Genomic DNA, 19,885 nt, shown 5'->3' on the forward strand with positions numbered 1-19,885 from the left:
TTTCTTCTTTTTCCAGCTCTTCCTCTTTTCTTCTTTCTTAGAATACCAGTTTTATTATTGGTGTAAATCCATTCTTCAGGAACACACCTGTGTATTCCCAACACTTCAGAATGTGTTCCTTTTTCAAACAATGCTCGCAATATTTTCAGGCATTTCAAACTCAAGCCTCAGATTTTATTCAAATTACTTTGCAAGTTTGTAGGAAAATTGCGAATTTGAGTCATTTCATGTCATTTCAACAAATTTTGATAATGGTGACGAATATATTTTAATGTATTTTGAAGGAACCCCCCCCAAAAAAAAAAAAAAATTCAAAAAAATAAATAATGAAGATGAGAAATTTGTTCATAATTTATATTATGTTAGAAAACTGAAAGACACAAAAATGCATATAATGACAAAAAACTGAACAATATTTATTCAAAAAGTACACAAAACGACAACATAAATGCACAAAAATATACAAAATGACTCCAAAGAACATCCACAACAGAAAAATACATCAAAAAACAGCAAAATCATGAAAATGACTCAAAATACACAAAACTCAATATTTATACAAAAAATACACAAAATGACAACCAAAATGCACAAAACTACACTAAAAATACACAAAATGGCTCCACAATCACACCACAATGGCAAAAAACTATAATTATACAAAAAATGCACCAAAAAACAACAGAAAGATACAAAAATACACATGACTCCTAAAAACATACATGACAGAAAAATACACCAAACAAAAAAAGATTTTAAAATGAGTAAAAAAAAAACACATTTATCATGCACATGTCTCTTAGAATTAAACCAGGGAAATCGCACATGCTATTATACAGAGTACAGAGTATGTTCACCTCTTTGTACATCCAACCTTCAAACACATACTCATTTGGCCATAATTGACAACTCTACTTAAGCTCCTCCCACTATATGAATACATACTTTCGACGGCCACTGTATTAGTGTTTTCAAAAATAAATGTTTTTCTGATGCAATGGCTATTATATTCTTAATGAAAAATGAATAAACAACAAATGATTATAAGATACTACTGTGTCTTGTAATCATTTGTTGTTTATTTTAAGCTACAATGGCCTCATGTACAGGATTTTCAATATTCGCGGGTGGTGAAATGTCCCCAAAGTTGCCGCCCAAAATAAAAATGTCAAGAAAAAAGTTGCGCAAAGAAAAATTGTTTTATATCCCAAGAAAGAGTAATATTTATACTATAAATTAAAAAAGAGAAAGGGTTTTTTTTTTTTTTTAATTACATCCCCATATGCAGTTAGGGGTCAAAATAGTAAAAAAAAAAAAAAAAAGCAAGACATATGCTAAGTAGTTTACTGAAGGCCCAAACATGTTCCAGCCCCAAACCCAGAGAATTTTTTTTCCAATTTTAAGGAGCTGACATGTCCATCAGATATGATGTATAGCAGATACCAACTATTCCAAATTTCAGTTTTCTATGTGATGTAGTTCCTGAGATATTGGAAGCTAAAAATGGAGGAAAAATAAGGACATATATCCCCCTCACTAAATTGGCCATATCTCAAAATGTTTTCATCCAGTCAACCAAAAAAATTGATTGATTATGGAACAATTGGTTAAAATTTCAGAATTTTTTTAGACCAAAGTGGGCCATGTGTTGAAATAATTTGGAACGACTCATTTAACAGATTTTTAATTTAAATTGAAGTTGATATCTGTCAACACTTACATTTGTTGTTCTTTTTTTCATGACGGTGTTTGTTTATTAGAACTTTCAAACTTCTAAAAATCATCTGATTTTGTGTGTTTGATAAATAAATATGTTGCTCTTTGTTTTTCTTCTCCTCCTTTAGGTAAAGTGTTGAACAGTGATTTGCGTCACTACCTCAGCCTGCAGTTTCAGAAGGGCTCCCTGGACCACAAGCTCCAGCAGGTGATCAGGGACAACCTCTACCTGCGCACCATTCCCTGTGAGTAGCTCGTTTACACTCCTGTACACCCTATACTCCCCCCTCCCTATTACGATGCATTTAAAAATAAATTACAGTGAACACACATCTTATGTTTTTAGTGCTAAATGCTAGCTTAATATGTTTCATTTATTCAGGAAACTTTTTTCAGGAAGTTTACTTTGATTTCCTGACATTTTTAGACTTTCAGTTGTTTATCAGTTTAGGAATTCATAGTTTATATAGATTAAAAAGCAGTAAAATATCTGGAGATAGCATACTGTTTTTTGATTTAATGTAATTTATTTAATGTAAATTATTTAGTGCAATAAAATTAAATATAATCCTCTAAGAAGCTTTGGTTTTCTTGTTTTTAGTCTCCTAGTTATTTTTAATACAGGAATCATTGAATTCCAGGTAAATTTTGGTCCAGGAAAATATAGTTATAATGGATTAATATTACATAGACGCATACAGTACTTCCTGTTTATCACTGCTATATGTCCGTATACTGCATGTACTGATTCTTCTTTGTTAGAGAAACTTTTGAATCAACATGTAGAGTGTTAATTTATAACTAATTAATGAGTGGAAATCTTCCCTAAACGGCAGGTGAATGCATTTCCTGTTTGATTGTATAACTGCACTCAGAGACTGAAGAGACAACGGTAAATAAACAGTGAAGTGCTTTTTAACCTTTTTTACACTGAAGGTCGTAAACACTTCACTTTCTTGTTTTTTTTCCTAATTGCTCATTACGTTTCAAAGATCATTCCAGTAATTAACATAGTGAGTGGAGTATGCAGATTAACTCAGCGATCATAGAGCAGCATGTTCACCTTGTGACACAATGGCCACGGTTACATTATGTTTTTTGATTCAGAATTAATGATCACAGACAATCTGTCGTTCAAGAAAAAGGCATCAGAGACATTTTTAGCCACATTATGTTTTATTCAACATATTTATTTAACCTAGGAATGCTTTGTGCGGTTGTACATGTGTATGTCTACAACATTATGTAGGCCTATATCTTTCATAAATGTAACAATTTCATAACATCATACTTATTTTGGATTCATGTTGATTAGTGAGTGGAAGGTGAGTGTGAACATCCTCAATACGATGTTCTTTTAGTTTCACTTTTGTTCCTTGTATCCTGATAGCCTCTTTTTCTTAGATTAACATTTAAACCTTGTGATAATTGAGATTATATCAGTGGTTAGAGGCACAGGGGAAAGTGTTATGAATCTGCTTTTAGTAGTCCATTTTTGGAAATTTGTAGTTTTTTCTACGGAATTAAACGTTCACAAGATAGAGAAATAAATTCATTTGGAATTAAAATTGGAATAAACCAGCTACCCAAGTCAGATTCAGGTTTAATTTGGAATTATCATTTTTGTTCAGAATTAAGGTCAGTTTGAAGAGGATTTAAGTTTTGTTTTGAATTAAAGGGGAATTAATGTTTCCATGTAAACGTGGCCACATGAAACTGAATGATGGCAAATGAAGCTGTGAGGAGCCTGAGCAGTCCCTACTGTGGGATTCCTGTGCCCGTCACCACATCCTGAACTTTCCCTTCAATGTCCAACATTAAATGACAGGAGCTCAAGACAACGCCATCAGACCAGGTCACCACCAAATCCTGGGAGCTTTGCTAAATCTGGGTTGCCCACCTTTCTATTCCTGCAGGTATTAGCATCTGTCTGAGCGCAGAAATCACCTTCAGACGTCTCACTGTGACTGTGACAAACTTTTAAAAGGGCACATGGCTTTTTGTGTCCGACGCTGTTGAAGCCCGTGAGACAAATGAGCTTCACAATGAGACGGCCAAGCCTTTCTCCTTTTACTGTCTCAAAAACACAACGTAATGGGAGGATTAGGGCCACTAACAAGGTTCAAACAAAATGTTTTTTTTAATTATTCATAATGTTCAGAGAAAAAAAGTCAGAACTTTGAGAATAAAGTCAGAATTTTGTGAGTTAAGTCCAAATTCTGAGTTTAAAGTATGAATTCTGTGGAAAAAAAATTAGAATTTGGACTTTAATCCTAGAATTCTGAGGAAAAATTGCCAGAATTCTGAGATTAAAGTAGGAATTCTGAGGAAAAAGTCTGAATTCTGAGAAAAAAGTCTAAATTCAGAGTATAAAGTAGGGGTGTGCCAAAATATTGATACAACGATAAATCGCAATATTTCGTCTTGCAGTACACTCCCACCGAATATCGGTTTTTCAAATCTCATTTCAATACCTTTTCCATCATTTTTGGTCACTTTTTTTATTATTTCTGAATAAAACAAGGATTTACATCTTTAAGATATTCTATGGCCCAAATAATAATAATAAACTTCCAGTGGATATTATTCAGATAAATAAATAAATGTGTTTATCACAGATTCATAGAACAATAGACCATCATTTTACTGACTTTATGGATGGACCCCAAAAATCTCTCCCCTTTATCCCCCCTTATAGATGGTCCTGTCTCCACATGACTGTTCTTCAATGTTCATGTCTGTGTTCAACCACCTTCAGCTACAGTGGGGGTCCCCGATCTCTGGAACCTTTTGTTTTGGGGGTCGCGGGCTGAAAAGGTTGAGAACCCCTGGATTAAATGACGTATTCACATATTATATTATAATATTGTGTTCACTTGCCCAGCCCTAATTTTATTCAATATCAAATAAATCTGCATCTCATCTTGGGCTGTACAATGAATCAAGTTTTAATTGTGATCATGATTTTGGTTGGCACGAATAAATTAACCTGATCGTCTGCAATATTTACATTTATAATATGGGCTCTGCAATCTGTAATAGTGTATTTATTCAGTTAGCCTTTGGTACATGTTAAATTCTTGTTTTTTTTTTTTAATTATATTTTTAGTATAATTGTTTACATTTAAACTAACACATATTGTTAGTTTAAATGTAGTGTAATAAAAACACGGGTTTTTTCCAAACATGATAAATAATTGTGATTATAATTGTGATTACAGCCCTAATCTCATCTCTTCACGTCAAAGAATAGGATAGTACGGTTTTGTTGCTTTTTTTTAACATTGTACAGCATAATACACTCAACTCTTTAAAGCATTTTAAGCCACATAGCATTTAAAGATTTTATACAGTAAGGGAAAAACAAAAAGAAAATAACTTTGAAATTGACATTGACATTTCTCTCTTGGTTTGAGAATCCTTTCAAAGTAAAATCAGACTCAGGTGAGGGCACGCTTGACTTTTCTTTCTGTTTCCAAAAACAAATTCCAAACGACAGATTGTCTTGATGAAGCGCGTGGTGTGTGCAGAGCTGTTCAGCTGAGGTCCTGCCCTGATTACATCTCAGATGACGATGTTAATGAGCGTAAAATCATCTTCATAACAATATGTCTAGAGGTGAGGAGACGAGGAAGTGTGACGCGTTTTAAAGCGCCCTGGCAGCAGATGATTACCTCATCATCACGCTCCAACGAGCAGGGCAGAGCGGCCCCGTGGCGCTTTGGTCTGGGATGGAGGAGAAAGAAAAATCAGCTCAACTTTCCTTTTAATTCCATCTCCAAGATTGTGTCACACAAAGCATCTCATCATCAGCCCCCGACCAGCACGACGCCAGCCACAGGAACCGTGTCGCAGTTTTACAGCCGACGGCCTTGAGTTCAGCTGCAGTTTATGAACATGAACAAATGTTCCCCCAATCTTTTTCAGCGGAGAGCCAGGCTCTTATTGGGATAGACTCCAGAACCTCCTGTGGGGGCATCGCTTAATGAGCTGCTTTTATAGCTTTATCTTCTGATTTATTGTAAAAGTCAAGGTCCCCACAAAGGTTCAGCTTCCAGTTCATACAGAGTTTCAGCAACTGTTGGAGAATTGAAGCTTAAAGCTGATATCTGGAGTTTCTGAGAAATATATATGTTTATGTAGAAAACACCTAACTAGTCTTTTACTGTGTGTACTGCCGGTGGTCATTCATATACATTAATGTATATAAGTCCCTCCTTCATAGACCCTTATACAAATGGAAACGATTGCTGAGCTCACCCAGCCAATAGGCTTTGACTTCCTGTTTTTGAGACTGTCAATCAAAGTGAATGCGGAACTGTGCACGTAAACAAGGCCGCACGTCACAACAGCAAACATGTAAATATGATTTTGGCTCTTACCTGACCTATAGACCTATTGTATATCAATGTGACCTTGTTATGTTCCGCATTGCGCATGCAGAAAAATAGAGGCGTGGCTTCTGGTAGATTGGGAGAGGCGGGGTGAGGAAGTGGAGCCGTTGAGGGCGGGACATCAAGACGTCCTCTCAGAAACTCCAGATATCAGCTTTAAAACTAAACTATTGACCTTTGTATTAAATTAAATTATGAAGTGTTTATCTCCAGTGCTAATCTTTAATATTTTACACTTTACTTAAAGTTTTATACATGAAGGCTGACATTACGCTGTCATTATTATGACATGACACCTGTCATTAGCATGAATAAGGTGTCATGAAATCTGTCATTTAGTGTTGTTCGTTACCCTAACCCCACTAGATTCCTTCACCTAACCCACAAAATGCCAACATAGCTCCAATGGTGTCATAATTTAGCGACAGACACTCAATGACAGCCTTAATGACACAGTATTCATGCTAATGACAGATAATGTCAGCCTAATTTATAAAACTATATTTTTGTTTTTGTTTTATGTTCATGTGTGAACATTACGAGCAGCACATAAATATTTGACACCCGCCCAAAAAAAGTTTGCATTTGAACACTTGATTGAAATGTATTTATATAATTGAAGTGATTAATTATTTGATTGAAAAGTTTTGTTCTTTTTTTTTTTTTTTCTAAGTCTATATTTGGGCCGTATTATTGGTCTCTTTATTATTTAATCTCGATAAATGTTGTTTCAATCACAAAAATGTGTTCAATCAAAACAAACTTCACTTCAATTAAAAAAAACAAAAAACTTTTAGATTGATTTAAAAAAAAAAAACCCAAAAAGTTGTGTTTCAACGCCTTTTTTCTATTTTTATTTTACTGTTTTGCGACCGGATTTTTACATGCTAGTAACGCATGTCAACAAGCAGCTCAATGGGAATCCAACATGGCCTTCTGCAAAAAAAATTCAGAATTCTGACTTTAAACTCACGATTCTGACTTTTTTCTCTTTTCCTGTTTCAGATGCTTTATTGAATCCACATTTATATATATAAATAATCTGCTCATAGGTTTTTATTTCCACCTTTTGTGCTCATAAAATTCTCTAAATGAGTATTTTTTTTTATTTCAAATGTTAATACCAGAATCAGTCTGTCTAAATAAAGCAGTTATTAGAACATGATGGAGATTCTCCTTAAATTGCACAAACTCAGTATGTTAATCTAAATGATTCCTGTGCTCATTTGCTAATTGTTTCTATTTGCAGAATGAATGCATCCCTTTACTGTCACGGCTTTGTTAACTTTTGATGTAGACACAGCTCGTCTCATGGGGGCTGTTTTATCTAGGACTGGAATCACTTCCCTGTGGGCAGACTGGGTTCACTGTTTCTGTTACTTTCATTCATCACCATACTCTAAATGATTCATTCTACTCGCTTTAATGTTCAAGTTGAGTTGATTTTTTTGCTGTTGTTGTCGTCGTTGGCAGGTACCACTCGACAGCCCAGAGAGGGGGAGGTTCCTGGAGTGGACTACAACTTCATCAGCGTGGGGGAGTTTCGTGAGCTGGAAGAAAGCGGACTGCTGCTGGAAAGTGGAACCTATGATGGTATGTTCTGTCACTAGTTGTCTATAACAAGTCTATCGCGTTAGTTGCGATTGATTAAATAAAAAAAAAAAAATGTATGCAGTTAATCCCTTTTATTAACCTTTTTTTTCACGAGTTTCCGGTATACCCATAATACTGATGCACAGACCACAACACGAGAAACAGGAGAACTAAAGGAGAAGTTGTCGCTGTGTTTCGTGGGCGTTATATTTAGTAAAAAAGGAAGAAAAAAAAACATGGAAAACAAAAGCGACGTTAAAATAAAGCTGCTAGCATTAGCTGCTGGTGTTTTAGCTGGTTTTCCTGCTCCCGCTGTCTCTTCCTCCCACTACGGTGTTCTGGTTAAATTGTTTTCTGTGAAAATGGCTGTTAATAAACGTGCCTGTGTGACTTAAAGCTAAAATATGGAGATTTATATTGTGTATCACCATCTTGTGAAAAAATATCGATTGAATTTTTGGCCCATATCGCCCAGGCCTAAGTCGAAGGAAGGACATGCTCAGTAGTGGATATTAGTCCTCCCACAGACACGTTGGCACCATATTTAAATACGGCGCTGGTAGTAAATTGGCTGTTTTTTAAAAGCACTCTAATCATCCCGCTGCCCCGTCCCCCCCACCCTCTGAGACTGGCCCTCCAACCCTGAGCGTATGAACCAGTCATCATCAGAATGACTAATGGAGCAGCTCCGCCCCCTCAATGCCTAATGTAACCTGAGCAGCTGAAGGCAAACATCCAGAAACCCTGGGAATGTTAATAATTAATGCCCGTCGGACTCCACGAATAAACAGCTCCATCAACTTTTCAGATACAAAAACAGACAGTGAGGTAGACGTGTCCACCAAATATTCCCACGGTTACATAGTCATTGAAGTGTGATGTTCGCTTTTAAAAACCGTTCTTTTTCTTCTTCCTGCAACTGCTCAAACAGTAATATTCCACACATATTTATCATAGCCATTTAAAGTATTGGTTTGCTTTGGTCCTGCATTACCTGCACTTTACAGGATAAACAGACTGCTGGGCTAATGTCATTTAAAAAGTAGATACAATTAGTTTTAAACTGGCAATAATGTGTATAAATTAACAAAAAAATAAGCATGAAATATGGTGAAAATAGGTTAAAAGTGACAATAATGGGTCAACATATGTGACATTAGGTGGGAAAAGTGGTGGAAAGGGTTTATAAGTGCTGAAAATGTGTTGAAAGTGGAAAAAATTTAAATTTGATGGAGAAGTGGCAGAAATGGGAGTAATGTAGCAAAAATGCATTAAGAAGAGCAAAAATATGGCAAGAAAAGGTGATGAAAATAGGTTAAAATATGGCAAGTTTGGAGTTCGTTCAAAAAGTATTCTTAGTTTGGCATCTGTCTCACAACCCCAAAGATGAGGATGATGTCTTACTGTTGAAGGGATCCTTCACTTTTTTCACAAGTTTGGCCTACTATCTTTGAACACATTATTTTGCACCATATTCATTTTATTAACTTTTAAAAATGGGACTACTTTACAGTTTTAGAGCCTGTATTCCACCATGGTTGATGACATCACACGGCCCCACTGCCTGTAAACATCCCATTGTTGTTTGACTGTTTAAGGGGGAGTAAAGGTCCCTTAGGAGAGCTCTTCTTCCCTGATTCATGGTCTACTATGAAACTGCAGAGTTGGAACTGTCGCCCCCTGTTGTCACAGATTTTTTTCAGGTCACGGCTGTTTTTATTCTCTTTTGGTAAACAAAAGAGGTTCACATCAACATTTTTCCCGTTTTATTATTCTTTAAAGCAACCTTAAGCAGCACACGTTGTCATTTTGACCGAAAAAAAACTGCTAAATAATCTGAAAAATCAGGCTGAATGTTTCACTCCAATAGAAAACAATGGGATGTTTACAGGCAGTGGGGCAGTTGGACATCATCAATCATGTGATTTCAAGATGGAGGAACACAGGCTCTAAAACTGTAAAATAGTCCTTTTTTTTTAAAGACAATTGAATGAACATGGTGTATAATAACACATTTTGTTATACATTGATCTTCTAATAAGTGCATTTGAAAGATTTTAGGCCAAACTTGTAAAAACGGTGGAGAATCCATTTAAAATAACCCGACCGTTAAACTTACAGCCTAATTATCTCTTTGTAATTTTGTGAACAAGCAAAATCAGCAGCTGGTCAAATAATCACTTCCCAATAAAAAGCTTCCCTGAAAGCTGTTGTTATCGATAAACCACTCGCTAACTGCTAGCTTTGCTATCACACTTGAACATAATGGTGCATCATCACTGTAGTGGAATAAAGTGGATCTAAAGTATTTCAACAAATGGAAGTCATCACTATTAGTTCTAGACTAAAGCTATCTGTATTGTCTCATTCCCATTTCTTCTGTGACCCGTTCACGCACCAGCTCAGCCTTTTCACACTCTCCTAATGAGTTTGTTTTACTGCAAACATTTTTCCCTTTTTTACTCCATGATGAAGAGAACTCAGCACAACTGAAGTGAGAGTTAAAAGTTTAGGGAAAGTACACTTTTTATGTTCTTTCTTGTGAGAAGCCTAGATGTTCTGCTTCGGTTTGTCTCTTCTTTTCTTTAATTAAGTGAAGTATTTCTGTATACGTGACTGATGGGATGGAAACATCGACCTGAGCGACCACGTTCCCTACATGTGACGGATCCTTCAGACGATGGATGGAACCAATGGTTAATCTTTAACAAGGAGTGACACTCACTCCCACAGCATTATGTCATTATCACCTCATGTTTGATTTAGTGATTAAATCCTGAGCATTTTGTTTGTCATGGTGCCTCAGATCAGTGGTTCTCTAGTCCCCCCTTTGTCCAACTATGGAGCATAATGATGGAATGAACTAGTGATAACACACATTTTAAAGAATCTCATTTTAAAACAGTGTTTAGTGCAGTGGTTCCCAACCTTTTTTAGATCATGTTTGAGCTCAGATTTTATTTATTTTTCATTAGATTTATATTTCACAGAGTGAAAGTATGGAAATACAGTTGTTTAAGACTGTGTGCTGTTTTACTTTAAAAAAAAAAAAAAAGTATTAATTTTAAAAAAATTCTAAAATTTCTTTCTTTTTTTCAATAATTAAATTTTTTGCCACATACAAAACAAAGACAATTACAGAAAAAATGCCATAGATCATAGACAGTATTTACAAATACAGTAAGTGTGTGTGTGTGTAATATTATAATAATTATAATAATGGTATTGTGCTATTAGAGGGTGAGGGGAGGAGAAAATAACAAGTAAATAATAGTTAAATATGTGGGGGAAAGGAAATATATAAATATACAGTATACATATACATCAGTTTTGTTTATATATGTATGTGTGTGTGTGTGTGTGTGTGTGTGTATATATATATATACACACATACATACATATACAAAATGGATGTAAGAGAAGGGAGGGAATACAAGAAAGAAAAGAAGAGAATTAATTCAAAATAAATAAATAAAAAATAATAATTAAAAAAAAATATATATATATATACACACATATATATATATTTGTTTTAACTCTAATGATAGTTTCAACTTGGGGCCAGGCCCGAACCTAGCGGACTTTTGGGGGGTGCCTCAGGGGGACCCCACCCACAGGCCTCATCTATACCTCTTTTTCCTTTGCCTATTTTTTCCCCTTTTTATTTTCTTCTCTCAAGTTTTATTTTAAATGTATTCATTTATTGATTTATTCATAATTTTTCTGAAATTTCAGTCGACCACAGTGAAACTTCAGGTGGCCTTACATGGGGTCCCGACCCCAAAGTTGAAAAACACTGATTTAGTGGCTCCTGATTCTGAATAGATTAATTTCTGTAGTTTTGATCATTTCCGGTCATCTCACGCTTGGGGTGGGACTAAGACTGACACTTTATCTGTTAATTTTCCCTCTCTCACTCTCACCCCCCAATTTGAGAAACACTGGCCCAGAGCATTAAAGGTATATATCTATAAGTGCACATCCATGTGTCCATGTTAGTAAACAACAAGGCCATATCCAGTTTCCCAGCCTTGGTTCTCACTACGTGGTGAGGGAAACCCAAGTGGTGTCAATGATTCATGGTGGAGACAAAGCTGAAACTGAGACGTAGTAAAACCTGAACTCAACGTTATGGCAAAGCACTTTAATTCACAGGGAAACTGAGCATATTTACTTTATTCCCCATTTTGTACTTAACACTTATGATCCCATTGACTCCCATTATGAGGGCAATGAATAAATGCAGCAGACATTAGTACAACTTTTTATATGCTCATGTGTTTCTAAAAATTGTCAAAAGACCACTTTGGGAAATGTTGTCTTACTGCACAACAGAGGAAAACCATCCAATCTGGATGTTAGAACTGTTGTAACCAGATTAAAGGTGTTTAGAGTGATACACCACCTCGTTGTTAGCATCTGTAGCTGCTAATCTGATTACTCTACTCTAGTGTTGGAGTACTTGGGACCAATCCTGTCTGTGGCCGTGTTGGAAATGTCATACTAAGGTACTACTCATACTAAGTTTGACGTCAACATGAGTATGTAGTGTGTTCACATTAGACAGTATGGAAAGATTGAGTACATGAGAAATACCTTCATGAAACACCTTCACTCAACCGCCCCATGATGCATTGCCGAGTGAATCCGTGTATCATTCGTTCATTCGACACACCGATTTGCCAAAGTACGTGACCCGGAAGTGTACTAAGTGTTGCAAAGCTAAAGATATCTTGGAATGTGTAACGCTTCACTTCCGGGTCACGTTCTTTGGCAAATCGGTAATGGAGAAAACAAACATTTAGGTTCTAAATGCATCTTGGGGAACTTGGAAGTATACTTCAGTGTGAACGGTCACCATGCTAATCATACTAATAGTATATAGTATACAGTATATACTCATTGAGTGTCCACATATAGTATACATCTGGGTATTTCTCGCTTACTCAATCTTATTATACATATTGATTTTGACTTTGAACTTAGTATGAGTTTTACATTAGTATGACAACACTGCCTTGGTCTTTCAATCATGGTCCAATAACTGAAGGGTTGGAGGTTCGAATCCTGCTCTCACAGCTGTGGCTACAATCTAGCTTACCACCACCGGAATGACCGATGGAGCCATTATTATTATTATTGATCTTCGTGGATTCTGGTCCACAACATTTAATAACCAGGAACAGTTCCAAGTACTTCTCCTTATTATTATTATCTCATTAATGAGGTTGAAGAATATCAGATCAGTGCTGGCCTCAAATGGTCTTGACAGAGAGAACATCCTGAGACGAGAACAAAACGTTCAAAATGTGGTCTTGAGACCAAGTGATACGTTTGCCTAGTCTGTTACAGAAGTTACTGTGAAAAGACAGTTGTGAAGGTTCAGTTCTTTGCTCAGACCCAAATAATGTCAAACCTTAAGCAGATGTTTTTTTCTTATTCAAGATATTAGAATATGGGACAGCTTAAAGGCAAGATAACGATGAACCTTTACTACACCCTGAGAACTTAACGACATAGGATGAGGTGCATGGACAGAAAGCAGAGGAATGCAGAGTGGAACAGGGTGGCTTCTGGTGTGTGTGTGTGTGTGTGGAGAACATGATTGGCTGCACTCGCCTCGGGCAGTTGCAGCCAATGATGAGGTCTGGCTAGAATCTACTCTACCTACGAGAGTGGAGCTCTGGGCCCTGTTGGGGACGAGAGAGATGAACACAGTGAGGAAGAGGATCAGGGTAGAACCAGAATAAGAATTTCAATTTCCTTCATTTCTTCCTGTCAAACATAATGAATTTTACCTCTGGCTGCTGAAGATGGGAGACGTTCTGAAAGCTTGACAGAGATTTGGAGAGGCACAGAGTCTAGTCACAGTTGTGCTGTTATTTTATTCAGATTCTCATGAGTTAGAAATGGGATATGTGAGCAGCTGCTGTCTAAAACAGATGGCACGACATCCAACACACACACACACACACACACACTGTGTAAACACACATTCTTTCCCACCAATGATCACATACGACCCTGACATCACATCAATCAATGTTGGACATCTGTGGCCACATCAGCCTTTCAGAAACTCCTTTAACGCCGACATTCCAAGAGACTCACACTCAACACATACGTTTTTAAGATATTAGGGGTTGCACGATTAATCAATTCCAATTTTACATTGTGTTGGGCAATGTTCTGTTGCAGTAATGCAGTAAATAATGCTGTGACGCCACGTTGCAGTGAAAAGTTCACTGTTTTGTATGAAACACATGCGCATGCTACTGGAATTCTAGCGCATTTAACAGCTTTACTAATCCACTCTGGTTCCATTATACCTGTGGTTCTCAAACTTGTTTGGCTCTCACAGTTCTATGAAAAATCAACTGTAGAGCACAATGATGGAATGTGTTTTGGTCCATATTGCCCAGCTAGGTCTGGGCAATATGGACCAAAACTCATAACTCCATATTTTTTCTTCAAAATGGTGATATACAATATTAATCTTGATATTTTTAACTCATTAAAGTCTTACCAGAAAGATAATTCTGGTTTAAATTTGCTGATGAAAAATGCCACCCAGGCACATTTATTAACAAACGGCACAAAATGTGCCACATTTGGCTTTATCTTCTCTAAGGAACAGAACGTGTGAGTAAGTTCTGTAGTGTGGATGCACTATCTATATAACTGTGCTTTTCATGCTGTTCTGAGAAGTAGCAAAAGCAGAGATTCCTAAAATGAGTATTTTAATACAAATTAAGCTATAAAAGGTACACTACAGGTCAAAAGTTTTAGAACATCACACTTTTTCCAGTTTTTTACTGAAAATTATTCAGTTCATTGTGTCATTTCACTCTGAAATGAAAGCATAGGACAAATAAGCAATTTGAGTTGAAAAAAAATCCTAGAATTCATGAACAATACTGTTCACCTGATGAGGGTCTGGTACCACAGTGTGTTCCAACACTGCTTTTATGCAGACAGTGGGGGTTGTACAGGAAGTAATCACGAACAGTTGGAACACCTGCAGGAATTAATAGTACCAGCTTTCAAGGCTGATTCAACCTTCATTGCTGCAGAACAGCTTTAAATTGTTAAGACACTTTGTGTTTCCTGAAAAAGGCCTATTTGTATAATTCTGAAATGTACATTATTTTTCAGTTTTGTGGAACCAAACCTTTTTTTTTTTTTTTTACCTCTGGCTGTTCAATATTTACCTTTGTATCATTTCAAGCTGTTCATTGGACTTGCACGACTTGAATTGCAATAAAAAACTGAAAAATTAGGGGTTCTAAAACTTTTGGCCGCTAGTGTATATCTCAGAAATATGGAAACATTGTAAAGAAGGATACTGACTGTACTCTATGCATAACATCAAATACTTGTATGATGTGATTTGAGCTGTATGATTGTATAAATCAGAACAGGTTAAAAAATTCATAGATATATCTCAATATTGGCGATAATATAATTTTCTATTTCACCAAAATAGAAAACTCGATATATCTTGAATCACGATATATTGCCAAGCCCTAGTGATAACACACATTTTAAATAAACTAATTTTGTAAATAAGTGGAATCAAACAGTATTTAGTGCCTCCTGAATAGATTTATTTTTTATAGTTTTTATCATTTACCGTCATTTCCCACCTGGTGTGGAACCAAGACTGATCCTTGTATTTTCTGTTCATGTTTTAATCAAAATCATTTCTATCATCATTTGGTGTGTTTTTCTCTGTTCTTTCTTTATTGAGTACATTTTTATCTCATTTTGTGTGTTTTTGTTGTAATTTTTGTGTGTTGTTGGTATTATTTAAATTATTTTCTGTGTGTGTTTGGTTGTTTCTTGTGTTGTTTTGTATGTTTTTCTGTTATTTTTTGTGTATTTTGTAGTGATCGTGTGTAGTTTTCTCTCATTTAGTGTGTCTTTGTTGTTGTTTCGTTTGTTGCTTGACAGTATTTTTGTTGTCATTTTGTGTATTTTGTTGTTGTTTGTTTTGTTTTTTTATTCAGTATATGTTTCTCTTATTTTGTGTTTTTGTGAGTTTCTGATAATATTTAGTATGATTATCATTTTTAACCAAAAATAATAATAATAATAAAAAATGATAAAACTCTCTCTCTCTCTCTCTCTCTCTCTCTCTCTCTCTCTCTCTCTCTCTCTCTCTCTCTCTCTCTCTCTCTCTCTCTCTCTCTCTCTCTCTCATGTACCCCCATTTGAGAAACACTGCATTATACAATGCCCTAGTATAATGACATCCGTTAGTGATGCTAACACCACTTAAAATGGTCACCATTTTTAACCAGAACATCGTAGTGGGAGGGAGAGACAAAAAAAAGAATCTAAATAATTAGAGACTTTGTAATTAATTATTCTTGATTCATTTAATTTAATCACCTAACAATATTTAACACAAGAAGCAACATTTTTCCAATTTAAACAGTTTTTTGGTCTATGATTGAATCAATGAAAACAATTAATCAGCTTTTTGATGACTTTTCCTCAGGTTCTCCAGTTTCTTGTGCTGTGGTCTGTGCATCAGTATTATGGGTACCGGAAACTGGTGAAATGAGAACGGTTCCACACTGTTTGGAGTACAAAAAAAAGCAAATAAACAGGTTTTTGGGTTTTTTTAGTGCAGTGTTTTTCTGTAATTTTAAATCACAATTAACCTGATAACGTTTCAGTCCTAATATATATACGTATATACATTAAAATAAAAACACGATATTATGATTAATTTACATCATATCATTTGTAGTTTTACCCAAAAAGCAAAAATCAAGTTCATGCTGCCCAAGATCGTATATACGGTAATAACTTAAGAATTATTAATATTTTTTTCTATTTACATTTTTTTGTCAGCTAATGATGTTCATAACTGGGCTCCAAACCAATTAAACACACCTTTAAATGTAGCTTTAATTAAAGAAAACCAGTAAACCAGTAGGAAAATCATTTATGTCCTACATTTTACATTTTGCACTGTCCTATGTTAGTATTTAGCAGTAGTTATTTTTATTCTTCTTATACTGTGTTGCTGCAAATGTGAATTTTTCCTCTGTGGATCAATAAAGCTGTATTTTATTATATTCTATTCTATTAATTTCCAATGAAAACAAAGAAACAATCCTCCTCAGAAAGGTCAAACCTGCAGTTTAAGCTTCTTGTTTTTTACTGAGCATCCCGTGTTTTACTGCTGTTGGTTTAGTTTCCTTTACTTCACGTTACAGTTCACTGTCCACCCATCATCGACGAGCTTTCATCTAAGTTATTAGCCCCTTGAACGCCGCTCTTACCTCTGGTGCTTGACCTTCTTCCGCTTTGTGGTGAGAAGGCATCACGATAAAAGCTGCCGTCGATGACGAGCTGTTTTACAGTTTATTGGAGCAGGAGGATATTTTTATCCATGTTGTTTTGTTATGATGTAGTTAAACTGTCCATGCGTGGGCAACCCATGAAAACAATGGAAACCTAACCAAAGGAGACAGTGGGAGGGACTTGTGCTGTATTTGAACTGATTTGTTGTTTGGTGGTGTCACACTTGTGTTGTCTAGCTGAGTCAGTGCTCGCTTTAGCTTCAGCTGCTGTGTATTCTTGATTTGGAGAGCCGGTAACACATAACAGCTCCCGTGGTGTTTCCGCCCCCCCTTCCACGATTAAACTGTGCGTTCAATTTAGACTGTAATTAAGGTGGAAGTTTTAACGATGGGATCGGGACGACAAAGGTCGTGTCGGGTAAACGGTGTTTATCCACAGATTTACACACAGAAGGAGATCATTAATAACGACTGAGAGCTTATATAATAGCGTGCCGAGCTTATTTATAAAGGCCTTTTTTTGTACTATGACAAAGATGACAGTTAACATAAAACATGGAAATGAAGACAAAATGGAAAGAAGAGAAAAAGACGCTGTGGAGAGGATTTTCAGTGTGAATTAATGTGCAATTTAAAAACAAATTAACTTATTCTCAGTTATGTGCTTCCCCAACCTGTTTACCTTGAAGTCCCTGAGTGCCTACATGTATCAAATATAAGCCAGCCTCCCTCTGCAATCTTAAATCTTAGTGGTTCACTCTGAGGCACTATAAGCAGCTGTTGGTCAATTCTGAATCATTTAATGGACTAAAAAGCTGCAGTGGATCAGAGAAATAATGCCGATCTGTAAAAGAGGACATTACAGTCTTCAAATCAATCCTAAAACAGTGAGTCGGTAAAATGAGGCAATGATGGGAAGGAGACGGAGCATTTTCTGCCATCCATAAAGTCTGTGATAACCACATTTCTTCATTTATCTGAATAATATTCTCTGTTATCCAGGAAGTTTATTATTACTGTATGTGTGCCACAGTCTTAAAGATGTAGATATTTAATCAGAAATAAAATGGGTTAAAAGTGAAAAGGTGGTGAAATGAGATTTTAAAAAAAACCACAGAAATTGATTAAAAGTTGCAAATTTAAGTGGCCAAAAACTGACATAAATAGTGGTAAAAAGGGTTCAAAGTGTCAATATTAACTTAAAAGTGTAAGAAATGAAGGAACAATTAGTTTAAAGTGGCAAATAATAATAATAATCCATTATTGTCAAAAGTGACAATAATAGGTCAACATATGCAACATTAGGTGAAGTGCTGAAAATGTCTTGAAAGTGGAAAAAAATATACGGAAAAGGCATTGAAATTTGATGGAGAAGTGGCAGAAATGGGAGTAATGTTGCAAAAATGCATTAAAAGGAGCAAAAATATACCATAAAAAAGTTGTTTAAAAATGATCTCAAATTGTTATAATTTTTCATTTTTTGAAGGCATCTGGTGACCCCTTTCCCAGTGTCTTCTAACCCCAAATTGGGTCCTGACCCCAAGGTTGAGAACAGAGCAGAACAACTCTCCACACTACCACTCAGTCACGTCCACTAGAAACAACCAGGAAGCCGTAAACGGGTTTAAAAACCACTACATTCCACTAAATAAGCCACGAGTCAGGCTAGCAAAGAAGATTTCTGTTCATTGCTGACAAGAAACTTTAGACGTTTCACATCAAAGCAGCAGAACTTTTCTGGGTTTTCATTTGAAGTTTCTGTCCTCTCATCCGAAAACAAAAAGCAGCTTTAATAAAAAAGTTCATAATTTTATCCTAATCGTGCAAAGTCCCACCCCCTGCTTTCAGACGCAGCAGAGCGATTCGAGGATTAGATCAATGTTTTTTTTACATGGGTGTTGGTATGAGATTCATTATACTCTCATATATTATGAGTTCTATTTGTACTGTGGAGCTTTGGGAACCAGTTTGTTTTCCCTTCTGATGCACATTGAAGCTTGTAATGAGACGTTAAGATCAATATCCTCTGAATGTTGCAGAATTGACATCAATGCTGACCTTGACAAGGACCTATTGTTGTTTCATAGTTGCACCTTTGGCATCCAATTACAAACATACAGTACGTGCATTTAAAATGTCATTAGCTGCAAACGCCATTGATCATATTGTACTTGGTTGCTGATGCGATTGGCTCGTCAATACTTCAAGGTATGGGGTAACGTTATTCTTCATTAGGCAAAAAGTCATGTTTTAGGATGGAGGAGAAAACCGGAGTATCTGGAGAACATGCAAGCATGGGGAGAACATACCGGACAAGCCCCCAATTTGTTATGACCTGGCTTGAAAATGGTGACAGAGGTGGACAACTTACGGTTTTATAAAACCAAGCGTGTTTATGGACAGAAATGTAACAACACTTATACGTTAGATGCCTAACGGTACAATGGATGATACAGGAGTGAACCCCTCTTCTCAGCACCAACTGTAGGGAGTCATGCAGCTAAAATGTTGGAGAACACGGGGCCAGCACGCCCATAGGAATAATGAAGAGGATAATGCGGAGAACAACACGAGAGGCCATGACCCTAATAAACATTTCAATATGTGAAATTATGTAATTGATATTAAATGTCTGCGATGGACTGGCACCCTGTCCAGGGTGTACCCCGGCCTAACACCAAATGAGAGCTGGAGACACCAGCAGACCCCTGCGACACTGAAAAAAGATCAAGTGGGTCAGAAGATGAATGGACGGATGGATGCCAACTGCAGGGGAGATTTGGGTTGATATAAAGTTGCCCTATCCACCTTATTCCAAGGGCTGCAACTTCCTGTGTGATTATGGATTCATGGATGCCTTAAACC

At 36.2% G+C, this 19,885-nt stretch overlaps 1 protein-coding gene across 1 annotated transcript in view; it reads left to right on the forward strand.

The window, feature by feature from the left end:
• LOC114467675 (membrane-associated guanylate kinase, WW and PDZ domain-containing protein 3-like) overlaps window positions 1–19,885 on the forward strand; it is a 174,046-nt gene that overhangs the window by 108,792 nt on the left and 45,369 nt on the right. The window contains exons 2-3 of the mRNA XM_028454139.1: window positions 1,845–1,961; window positions 7,584–7,703. Coding sequence (XP_028309940.1) covers window positions 1,845–1,961; window positions 7,584–7,703 — 237 coding nt within the window. The remainder of the gene's footprint in view (window positions 1–1,844; window positions 1,962–7,583; window positions 7,704–19,885) is intronic.

This window comes from Gouania willdenowi, chromosome 7 (genome assembly GCF_900634775.1).
Source record: "Gouania willdenowi chromosome 7, fGouWil2.1, whole genome shotgun sequence".
Lineage (NCBI taxonomy): Eukaryota > Metazoa > Chordata > Actinopteri > Blenniiformes > Gobiesocidae > Gouania > Gouania willdenowi.